At 41.3% G+C, this 12,000-nt stretch overlaps 1 protein-coding gene across 1 annotated transcript; it reads left to right on the top strand.

The window, feature by feature from the left end:
* Positions 1-447: 447 nt before the first annotated feature.
* On the top strand, positions 448-5,983 carry LOC119328272 (pheophytinase, chloroplastic-like). Its single transcript, XM_037601287.1, has 6 exons — positions 448-771; positions 1,225-1,900; positions 2,697-2,923; positions 3,334-3,525; positions 3,606-3,762; positions 5,479-5,983. Exons 2-6 carry the CDS (start codon positions 1,253-1,255, stop codon positions 5,719-5,721), a joined length of 1,467 nt encoding a protein of 488 aa, XP_037457184.1. The 5' UTR covers positions 448-771; positions 1,225-1,252; the 3' UTR covers positions 5,722-5,983.
* Positions 5,984-12,000: the final 6,017 nt, after the last annotated feature.

The following is a 12,000-nucleotide window of genomic DNA, read 5'->3' as shown; positions in this document are numbered from 1 at the left end:
TAAGATCTAGTTTCGAAGATCTCGTCGCGAGTGATTTAATGGTGAAAACGGATCTTCAGTTAGATTTTTCATTTAAGAGATAAAAAATTTTAAAAACTGAAAATCCAAAAAGATTACCACATGCATGCATACGGTGACGTGACGCGGTCGGTGTGTTATAGGCGTGTGGGCGGGTTTCGCTTCCACCACACGTGTGAGCATTAGCGTTGTTCTAAATTGTAAGATTTTTTTTTCCAGGTACTCGTTTTCTAGATGCTGGAGATACTAGTATTGACTGTGGAATCATCTGTGTGGGTGTGAATGTTCTGTGAAGAACACGTGCATAATTATGCGCGGCAAACCTCCGGTACAAGACAGGTGGCTCCACCCCGTGCCGTCCATGAGATATTCCGACGGGTTGGTGGGGTATCTCCGTGGAGAGTGGGAAGAACGAGTGGTCGAGGCTCGAGGGAGACGGGGTTGGAAGCTGCGGAGCCAGGAGCGGGATGTGGAGAGGGGGAAGAAGACAAGCGGAGGTAGGAGTTACCCGGACGCAAAATGGGTTCGGTAGGAGCGATCTGAACGCAAGAATTTGATGGTGCACCAAGGCCTTCCAGATGAAAACTACCCCCCTCGGTCCTCGCCCTTCATTACTAGTACATCTGTTCCGTTCTCCGCCGAACACGCCTCGGGCACTGAAGCACGCCACCTGGAAGGTGTTCTTCCTCCTCCGCTCTACTGTGCTGCCGTGGCGTGGAGATCCAACCGGAGCTGGACCGACTCCTTTTGCTGGTGAGGAACCCTAACTTGCTCCGACTGTTTTTTACAGTGTTTTTTTTCTGGCGTTCTTCCTTTTTTCACGTGAGCCATCCAGTCCAAGTCATGCTTAAACGAAAGAAAATTTGAGTTCAACTGAACTCCCATGCCTAACGCTAGGTCCGCCCCTGCTTGTTCATACAGTACCTATCATTTTCGTGTAAGAAAATGGTACCAATCTGGTGCTGCCTTTTGTCAGAGTAATTAGCATACAATCGGTCATTCGTCAGAGTCGGATTCAGTTAAGTTGTTAACTGCTGAATCGAAGTGTTGTTTCGGATCCTTGTTTAGCTTAACTCCACTGGATCTCTCATATATGACGGCAAAAGTATTGCTTTCATTTCTCCGACCATATCCCCATCCCATATAGCCTGTGGAATTCTTCGTTCCTGTGCAACTCTGTAAATTTTGTTCGCTCCTCTGTTGCAGAACCGGTGTGCTAGCTACGGAAGCGGCCATGGAAGTGGTTTCTTCCAGTCACTCTTGCTTGGCATTTCATCAAACCCCTACCAGTGCGCGGAGGTCTCTCGGCACTGGTCTTGGTCCGCGGCATACCAAGCTTGCTCGGCCAAGAAAAAGCTCAGTTCTCTGTGTTGGGAGAGCTTCAAATCCTGGTGATTCAGGAAAGCTTAATGTCAGCCGCAGCTTCGGTGTAAGCGATGTCGATGCTGCCCTCCAGGGCATCTCCAAGAAGGTAGGCCAGATCGAGAAAGTGGCGATTCCTGGCCTGCCAGAAGGGCCAGACAGTTCTCAAATCAGCACTGGTTTGTGGGAGTGGAAGCCGAAGCTGACGGTATACTACGAGAAGTCTGGCACCAAGAATAGCAAGGCGCCAGCAGTGCTTTTTCTACCAGGTTTTGGGGTGGGCACGTTCCATTTTGAGAAGCAATTGATGGATCTTGGCCGTGATTACAAGGTGTGGACGATGGATTTTCTGGGACAGGGAATGTCATTGCCGTGTGAAGACCCTGCTCCTAAGGCCATGGCAGGGGAGGAGGATGAGGAATCATATTGGGGTTTTGGACAAGATTCGCAACCATGGGCAGATGAATTGGTGTACTCTGTAGACTTGTGGCGTGACCAGGTCCAGCATTTCATTGAAGAGGTACCATTTTGGAATATTTGTTGTTTCATCCAGTCTTCTTTTTGGCTTTGTGCTAATATGTCTTTCAAGTTAACAAATCTTCGTGTGCTTTGCACTCTCTGGAAGTCCTGAAATAATTAGCAAGTTAGTTTTTTTAGGGAGCAAGTTAGCTGTTTTACTTTCATCATGAGTGGTTGTTGTTAGATCATCAAGTGGTAACGGATACCAAGAATGGATTTCCAGGATAATTTGATTATCTAGGTATTTCTTAATACTATACATCTATACATAGACTTGTGAAAATGTTGTTATGGTGGTCTGGTCAAGAATCACATATATCATGTATATTCAAACTCTGTCATGGTTGCATAATCGAGTTCTTCCTTACTCGCGAATGTTCCAGTTGGAACACTATGTGATCATCTTTTTTGGTGCTTGATGGCTGTGTGCGCCGCAATGTTGCAGAGGCCAGGGTTCACCTCCTTTTCAAAAAAAGAAAGTCTTCGTTGGTGCTCGCTATTCTTAATGAAAGCAAAATGATGTATTGATTCCTGTTTGGTGAATGTTTCTTGGTTTTTGGTCATACGAGTAAGAAAGGTCCTGGGAATGTAACTGATCTTTGAGTTAACAGGTTCAACTTTGCTGGCTGTAAATGTTAATGTGTCTCCAAGGATTGTTATGTCAGTCTTACAACTTCTTTTTTTGTTATCATACTATTTAGAATCTTGCTATTCACAGCCAGTTTGGCGACATATATCTTCAACTGTTGGATTTATGTCTCATTTTTCTTACTCTTAAGTTTATAACCCTCTTGCAGGTTATCGGTGAACCAGTTTATATTGTGGGAAACTCTCTTGGAGGTTTTGTTGCTCTATATCTTGCTGCATCCAGTCCACACCTTGTAAAGGGGGTCACGTTGCTTAATGCAACGCCATTTTGGGGTTTCCTTCCTAATCCTGCAAGATCTCCTCGTTTGTCAAAGATTTTTCCATGGGCTGGGACATTTCCTCTTCCATCAGTTGTGAGGAAACTTACTGAAACAGTGTATGTGTTACTTATTAGGTTTCAGAACATCGACACGCAGATTGCATTATCTTAAAGTTACCCTGCTGTTAATTATTGGGCCTTGACGTTTTTTGTTCACTAAGCTGGATTCATGGATTGTAGTTTTTTATGGGATTCATGCCTTTTGCATTGTATGTGCAGGATTTACCTGAACCTTTAACATGGAAGGTTTAGCAATAAGTTGACATCTTCAGCTCTTGCAAAAAAAAAAACTCATATAAACCATGAACTTCTGCCTGGAATTTACTGAAATTCTTGCACTATTATTTCTCTCCACATACTAGGATATCATGGTTATTATGCATAATTATAGGATCATTAGAATTATGTTTGTTATCCATGCATTGGATCCTACAAATTGGATAGCCCATTGATCCCTTGTGATACAGGTGGCAGAAGATAAGCGACCCAAGAAGTATACAGAAGATACTCAGGCAAGTATATGCTGATCACTCAACAAATGTTGACAAGGTGTTCTCACGTATTATAGAGACAACAGAACACCCAGCAGCTGCTGCATCATTTGCCTCCATTATGTTTGCTCCAATGGGCCAGATATCCTTTCAGGAGGCACTATCTAGGTGAGATGGAAAACCCAACTTGATGAATGGCTCTATTGCTTACAAATATCAGTTTCCACTTTAACACTGATCATCTGCAGGTGCCAAAAGCAGGACATTCCCATTTCCCTTATGTATGGGAAAGAAGATCCTTGGGTTACACCTTATTGGGGTATCAGAGTCAAGCAGCAGGTGCCAGAAGCACCCTATTATGAAATCAGCCCTGCCGGTCACTGTCCTCACGACGAGGTTCCTGAGGTAACTATCGCATGCTGTGTAGAAATTATAGTCCCCCCCTTGTATTTATACAATATACTCCCATTGATCGTTCATGAAGGTACAAACATATATCTAGAGCAAACTACCATCATGCTATAAACATGTAACTTTAAAATCGACAGTTAACAATCCGAAAATTTGAGAAGATCTTTGCTGGACCTGTGCATTATCCGTCAATTTTTTCTTCAAATTTAAACCTAAAGCGAGTTCGAATAAATAAAATATAAAAATATGTTTGTAAATTTTGCCTTTTGTTTTTATAGTAAATATCACCGAACTACATTTCTTTTGTCAAAACTATACTTTAAGCAGCCACTTCAAAACTATACTCAAGCAACCCATTCACAGAACTGTACTCTGTAAACATAATATTTCATACCTACACTTCTATATTTGCAACGGATGGGACCAATAGTGCCCACTAGTCAGCCACACTGGGAAATTAACAATGATATAATACAATAGTGCCCGCAAGTCATAAATTTATACCACATTAGAGGCTCATGAACCTGCTCTATTGTGCAACATTTTGTCAAGTTCGAAGTTTAGTAGGCTTAAGTCAAGTCTTAGATATTTCGGTAACCTAAGCAGTGGCGGAGCATTTCACACCTACACTTCTATATTTGCAACGGATGGGACCAATAGTGCCCACTAGTCAGCCACACTAGGAAATTAACAATGATATAATACAATGCGCCCGCAAGTCATAAATTTATACCACATTAGAGGCTCATGAACCTGCCCTATTGTGCAACATTGTGTCAAGTTCGAAGTTTAGTAGGCTTAAGTCAAGTCTTAGATATTTCGGTAACCTAACTAGTGGCGGAGGATTTGGCCGTATGCATCGTTCTGATGCAGAGGCCGGGGAGTCCCCCTTTTCGAAAAAAAAACTAGTGGCGGAGGATGGGTCAATTTTGAGGTGGGGCGAACTCAATAGTGTGCTAAAAGTATGATGTAATACGAAAATAGTTTGAAAATCGTTTTTAACTATAAAATTCAAAATCACAAATTCGCGTTATACACAAATGCAGACATTTTAGAAATTTATACCTCTTCCTTCCCAATTCCCCTTCACCGGCAGCGACGGCATCCAGCCGCACCACCTAGTCAGCAACTTCCAGCGGCGCCGCCTTGCGCCGTGCCTGCGCACCTACATCCAGCAGGTTGGCCTGGATCAGTGGATCCCATGTGGTTCTTGCCGCCGTCAAATTCAGCCGCCGTTGTGGCCCCTGCCCTGCCCATTGGCTCACGCTACAAGGTTCGTGCAGTCGTGTCCCGCGGCGTGCGTGTGTGCGCGTTGCTTGACATACTTGGCTAATTAATCGTGCGTTGATATGAGATCACGGGCTGGGTACAAATAACGTGGCCCATGTGCACGATGCAACCAGCCCTTCCATCGTTCTTCTGTTCTTCTCGGCGGGGCAGGATTTTCTAACTAACGCAGCTAGGCACGATTCATACGCAGCATATAGGTATAACTGTTCGTGCCAAAAATCAAGGTAGGGCGGCCGCCCAGCCTCGCTCTACCAAGTCCGCCGCCCAGCCAAAGCAAATTTTACGTTGTCATGGGTCTTTAATTTGTTAGAAACTACACCAGTCGTGAAGTCAAAGCTGTGACACCAACAGGGGTTTACAGTCATGGCTAGTGAGTTCCATTTCAATGATGATGAACGCTGATCTTTTCTCTTTGGTCAGGTTATAAACTATTTGCTCCGAGGATGGCTTAAGAATGTGGAGTCTGAGGGTTCAGTTGACCTCCCATTTCTTGAAGATTCCAGCTTTGAAGAACATGGTGTATCGAGGGAGCTGGAGTTTGTTAGGACAGGGTCCAAGAAATCAGTTAGTGTGCGGCTCTTCGGTTCCCAAATTTCCCTGTGGAACCAACTGAGCTCATTCTTGAAGCGGCATGCCTCCAGCATACGGGTAGTATCCAGATGATTTGTCCGTAGTTTGTTAGATAGAAGTTTCAATTGTATATTGTATTCATTATTCTTTATGTAAAGTAGTCAGGTTGATGCCTAGATGTATGAAATAGCGACAAGTTCAAATATCTCTAGTGAATGTGAATATGTGCAGTACAGGGTTAGTATTGAGCGTCAGATATCCGTCGTGGTTGTATTCAGAGGAATTCAAGATCAGATATTTTCCTTCTGTTTGAATACCTGTAAAGTTTGAGGTAAGCAACAGTTTTAACACCGAACATTAAGTACAACTACATTCCCTGCTCGGTTATCTTTGTATCCTCTAGCGCGTCTTCCATTCCAGGTATATTGGCATCATCCGTTTCCGACCTACTCCCTCCATGTCAAGCCCCGGGCTATGAACTACTGGATTTAACACTCAAATCAACCAATTTCAGAAAGAAGTGAGAGCTTGGCCCAGGGTTCTATTGCTTGGGGAAAAAAGGGAAAAGTAGTTTAGCACGCCACCGCCGGCTAGGGTTTACACCCAAATACAAGTCAACATAGTCCAAAATGAGGAGGGTTGGCTTCATAGCAATTACTACCTCCGTCCTTGTTTATTGATCTCCTTAGTATATTGTGTCAATTTTTGACTGTAGATTTAATTAACAAAATAATAATGCATGCCATCAAAAATTATATCCTTGGATTCGTATTTAAGGAATCAAAGGATATAATGTTTGAACGTACATCCACAAAAAAAAGGAGTATTTGAACGTAGCTTTCAGTGATATTATTTTTGGGTACATGCATTAATATTTTGCTAGTTAAATCTATAATTAAAATCTGGCACGAAATGCGAAGGGGACCAATAAACAAGGACAGAGGTAGTACAACTCAGTGAAAAGAAAAGAAAAGCACATTACTGCAGGAATGCCTATCATAGGCGGGCGTAGAAAAACCCAGCAGCGTCGGGCAGGGCTCTCAGGGGCGCCCACCACATACATCCCAGAAAATAATGTAAGGACGGAAATTATCACGTGCAAAGACAATGGCAAGCAACTCTTTCTCAGTGGTAGCTAGATGTATTTGATCCTCATCCAAGCTCCGACTAGCATAAAAGACAACATTAAGTTTTTTATCATCTCGCTGGTGAAGGACAGCTCCAACAACATAATTGCTAGCATTACACATAATTTTAAAGGATTCATCCCACTTTGGAGGTTGGATGGTAGGAGCCATGATTAATGCGTCTCTTAGTTTTTCATATGCCTGCACGCAAATTTTGTCAAAAGAATATGCCATGACTTTGTGCAAGAGGTCAGTCAAAGGTTTTGATATTTTGGAGAAATTTTGATAAACCTTTTATAGAAACTAGCATGTCCCATGAAAGTTTGCATACATTTTATGTCTTGGGGGTAAGGTAAATTCTCTATTGCCTCAATTCTATCTTGATCTATCTCGATGCTCTTTCCTGAGACTGTGCCCCAACACTACCCCTTATGTGACCATGAAGTGACTCTTCTCCCAGTTCAGCACAAAACATGTTTCTTCACATCACTGCAATTTTTTTGTAAGATTATAGAGACAATTATCGAAGGATGTACCATGAACAGAAAAATTGTCCATAAACCTCGAGAATTTTTCAATAAAATCATGGAAAATTTTAGAAATGCATTTATGAAATGAAGGTGGTCCATTACATATACCAAACGACATTCTACGATATGCGTATGTATAGTACATGCAGGTGAAGGTAGTCTTTTCTTGGTCCTCGGGCTGGATTGGTATTTGTGAAAACTCAGAATATCCATCAAGATAGCAAACATAAGAATTGTTGGCCAACCTCTGAAGTATCTCATTTATGAACGGTAACGGGTAATGATCCTTCTTAGTCCATTTATTTTAATTTCCTGAAATCAACACACATTCCATACCCAATAACGGCCCTAGTAGGGACTAGGTCATTATTTTCATTAGTCACTAAAGAAACTCCACCTTTCTTAGGAATGCAATGGACCGGACTTACCCACTTACTATCAGATATTGGGTAGATTACCCTGCATCGAGGAGACGTATTACCTCTTTTCTTACCACATTTTTGGAAGCCGAATGAAGTCTTCGTTGGCTTTCAATTACGGGTTTAGCACCTTCCTCAATAGGGATAGCATGAGAATAAATGGATGGATTTATCCCCTTCACATCCTTCATTGAGTAGCCTAAAGCCTTATGATGCTTGCTTAGCACCACCAATAATTTCTCCTTTTCTTCCCCTCAAAGGTCGGCATTAACAATAATAGGGAATCTTTCTGTATTATCCATAAATTCAAACCTCAACCCTTGGTAAGGGTTTCAAAGTAGGAGGAGATAGTTCCTCATCCCCCTTTCTTTCAAGCACCCCATAGACTTTATTCAGGCGCGGGCAAACTATTGGAGTAGTGTCCATTATCATTTCAATTTCCTCCTTCTCTCCATCCTCAAATAAGGATTCAGGCCTAACCAATACCCGCTCAACTTCATCTTTGGTGTTTGGAGACGAATCTCCCAATTGATTCACTTTCTGTTCTTCTTTATCTTGAGCTTCTTCTTCATATGGCTTGCATAATACAGAGGAAAATGGGAATTTGATCATCTCATCTCCCCACTTCATAGAGATAGACTTTTTCTTGATTTATGCTCATGCAACATTCATAAAGAAGTTCCAAAAACAATAGGGCAATCTTTATCCTCAGAGATCATTAGTACATAAATATCAATAGGATAAATGAGCGAGCCTATTATAATATTGACATCTTTAAGGATACCACAAGGTTTCCTATCGGTTTTGTCTGCAAGCTTAATAACAACATCAGTGGGCTCAAGAGTACAAGGAGAAATCTCATTATAGATTTTTGCATAAAGGCTATAAGGAATAATATTGATTGGGGAACCAGGGCCACATAACCCAAAATAGGACTTGCACCTGAAGGAACATGATAAAATTTGTTTACCTGCATCTTTACCTTCGGTACAACCTTTAAGATAAGAAGTTGTATCTTTGTCTAGGTGGACTTCTTTGTTCACCATTGGTATAGGTGTAGCAACTTCTTTTACTATATCGACATAAGGTGGAGGCCCACATTGTTCTAACTTGACATTCCTCTTCCCTTCAGCTAAAGGGGTTCCCTCTGGCTTCCTGCCATTTGACTTATGATGATCTTCTTTCCTTCTCTAGGTGGAGTAGTCTTCTTCTTTATAGCCTCCACCATGTGAATAGCTTTAGACTCCCTATTGCGTTTCAAGTACTTTTTCTCTGGTAAATTCAAGAACTTAGAAAAATCTTTCAAAACATACAACATGGGGTCAGTTCCACCATTTAACTCATGACGTAAGTCTTTTACTTTTGAAGTTATAAGGAAAGATTTAATACTATCATAAACAGGATCAACCTTACTATTTTCCTTTTAACAAAGGTACCAATTCTCAGCATTATACCTCATCATGTCAAGTAAGCTCCAAGCCTCTGATATTTCAGTTCGTAGGAAAGAACCTCTAGAAGCAAGATCTAAAGCTTGTTTACTTTGTGAGTCAAGTCCACCATAAAAGAAGTTAACAATTAAGTAATAAGGATAATGGTGTTCAAGACATGCAAAGATTATTTCACGATACCTTATATATGCATCTACCAATTACTCACCTTCTCTTTGTCCAAAGCTGTTGATTTTCCTTCTTAATGTATACGACTTTCCGTGAGGGTAATAATAAGTAAGGAATGCTTTCAAAAATTCTGGCCAATTCCTCAAGATGTTCACCGGCTGGCGCTCTAGCCATTTAGTAGCTCCTCCACCTAATGAATAAGGAAAGATTTTTGCTTTTATTTCTTCATTAGTCAAGTCCTGCAAGTGAAAATTTCCACACGCAAGATAAATTTTTTAATATGCTTATATGGGCATTCAATTTCATAACCTTGGAATATATTTTCTTTCACCATAGCAATCAACCGAGGGTTTATCTCATATATTTTGCCAGGTAGGTCAGGACCAACTAATATAACATTCTCTCCTCGAGGTGGTCCTGCAACCAATTCCACTTCTACCTGACAAATTTGCTCTTGAAGGACCATGGTTGCTTTCTATCTGCAAAAATCATTAAGACACAAAATAATTCAATACTTAAGACAAAGCCCAAAAGCACTCAGCTCCCCGATAACGGAGCCAGAAAAAGCTTGATAACCTGCAAGTGCACAGGGTTTAGTTGTAGCCTTTTCAAAGTAAGAGTATCGATCCCACAGGGAGCACATGAATCATACTTTTGCCTCTTGTAGGGAATTATGTATTTTTGTGCCTGCAAATAATTGTAGACTTAAAGCAGAGTGAGAGCGGATATAAATGATTGTTCAGTAGTGTTGTAACTGGTGGCTAAATAACATAAAATAAATGATGTGTAGGGATTGTGATGACTAGTGAAACAACATAATAAAAAGGCATTCTCAGGAAGTCTAGAATCTTCATTGGTATGTTTCAAATGCACATATGCATAAGCATAGTATACACCGGATACTTGAGACACTGTTGACGATTATGCTAGGCGGAGCCGGGCACAGTACACGTTCTACTCATGGTAGACTTCATGCCACGCACGCCACCATCATAGTCTCCCCAGAGGGTTAAACTCATGATCATTAAGGGTTTCCCCGTGGACGCGGCCTCTCTAAGGGTTCTTCGTAATTCCCTGGTCAATTGCAAAGGCCAGGAGCAGTAGGCTTTTACTGTCACCTCGAATTACCTCCGCATCCTAAACCTTTACAATGACAGTGATATACTTCGTGGCCACACGGCATAAATGTTGAGTGGGCCCCCTTCACAACATTCACGAAGTTATTAAACTAAGCATTCAACAGGAGATCTCATTCCACAATAACGTTTCAGATCCTACACATACCAAGGTTCATCCATATCCCTGAGAACTAGGAGTCTACTCACACATGAGGACAACAAACGTCGTAGCAATGGTAATAATACATGGATGAGTGATTCAAATGATACACCAAAGGATCCACTAGGGTTCTTGATGTTGCGGATGATAAGGATGTGAATGATGATGTGGTTGACAATTATAGTGGCGATGATGTTGCCCCCCACTAGTAGAAAAAGACCCATTTGTCTCGGTTCTAGAGGGCCTTTAGTCCCGGTTCTGGAACCGGGACTAAAGGCCCCCCTTTAGTCCCAGTTCTGGAACCGGGACTAAAGGCCCCCCTTTAGTCCCGGTTCTGTTATGAACCGGAACTAAAGGCCCTCCACGTGGCCCCTATCTGGAGCTCCACCTTTAGTCCCGGTTGGTAACACCAACCGGGACTAAAGGAAATTTACAAAAATTTTCTGAATTTTTTTCCTGATTTTCAAATTTCTGAATTATTTTACAATTTAATCTCTATCATCCCTCATCACTTCTCAATTTAACCTCTAGTCTCTAATCACCCCTCATCGTTCCAAATCATCTAACTTCTCGGACGGTCACCCATCCTCTCACTACTCCATCCCGAGCACACTTAACTTTCGGGTTCTATTCCCCCTCGTTTCCAAGTCTCCACTTGTTGTTTTCCTAACAATAGTAAGATGTCAATCCTATTAACCCTCAGGAGTTTAGATTGAGCATGAAGTCACACGTTTAACCATAGTTTGACCACAGTTTGACCAGATTTGACCAAAATTCAAAAAAACTAAAATAATTATTTAGTAACACTAATATTCTTGAATAATTATTTAGTTACACTAATACTTCTTGAATAACTAGTTTGACCATAGTTTGACCAGAATTAACCAAAATTCAAAAAAACCGAAATTTGAGCATAACTTTTGAACCTTTTAGAATTTGAGGATTCTAAAGATTTGCAAAATGGCCTATGGCCGTCAAAATTGGATGCGGATTTTTGTGCTGAACATTTTGATATATTATACGTTTTTTTCCGACATCGTATGCAAAAGTTATAGCCGTTTTACTTTTTCATAACACTTTTTTGCAAAACATGTCCAAATTTAAGTTTTTTAATTTTCCTAACTAGTAGATGTAGTAATATAACTACATCTTGAAGGATTTTTTTTTGAAGTTTTTATCATTTTCTTTTGTTTTTTTTCAAAACTGAAATGGCGATACGCCGGGGGGGGGTCCGGTTCGTGTCTTTAGTCCCGGTTTGAGACATGAACCGGGACTAAAGGGCATCGCACCCTTTAGTCCCGGTTTGTGTCTCAAACCGGGACTAAAGGTCTAATCTTTAGTCCACTAAAGGTCTAATCTTTAGTCCCGGTTCGTGTCTCAAACCGGGACTAAAGATCTCATT

The sequence above is a fragment of the Triticum dicoccoides genome, chromosome 7A (genome assembly GCF_002162155.2).
Source record: "Triticum dicoccoides isolate Atlit2015 ecotype Zavitan chromosome 7A, WEW_v2.0, whole genome shotgun sequence".
Classification (NCBI taxonomy): Eukaryota; Viridiplantae; Streptophyta; class Magnoliopsida; order Poales; family Poaceae; genus Triticum; species Triticum dicoccoides.
Note: the sequence above shows the minus strand (reverse complement) of the source record. Positions and strands in the feature narration are given on the sequence as shown.

Bases quoted from the DNA above. Each gene is read 5' to 3' on its own strand.
- LOC119328272 (XM_037601287.1), top strand. From the start codon at position 1,253: ATGGAAGTGGTTTCTTCCAGTCACTCTTGCTTGGCATTTCATCAAACC. The intron at 1,901-2,696 runs GTACCATTTTGG...ACCCTCTTGCAG, and splicing joins TCCAGCATTTCATTGAAGAG to GTTATCGGTGAACCAGTTTA. The intron at 3,526-3,605 runs GTGAGATGGAAA...GATCATCTGCAG, and splicing joins TTTCAGGAGGCACTATCTAG to GTGCCAAAAGCAGGACATTC.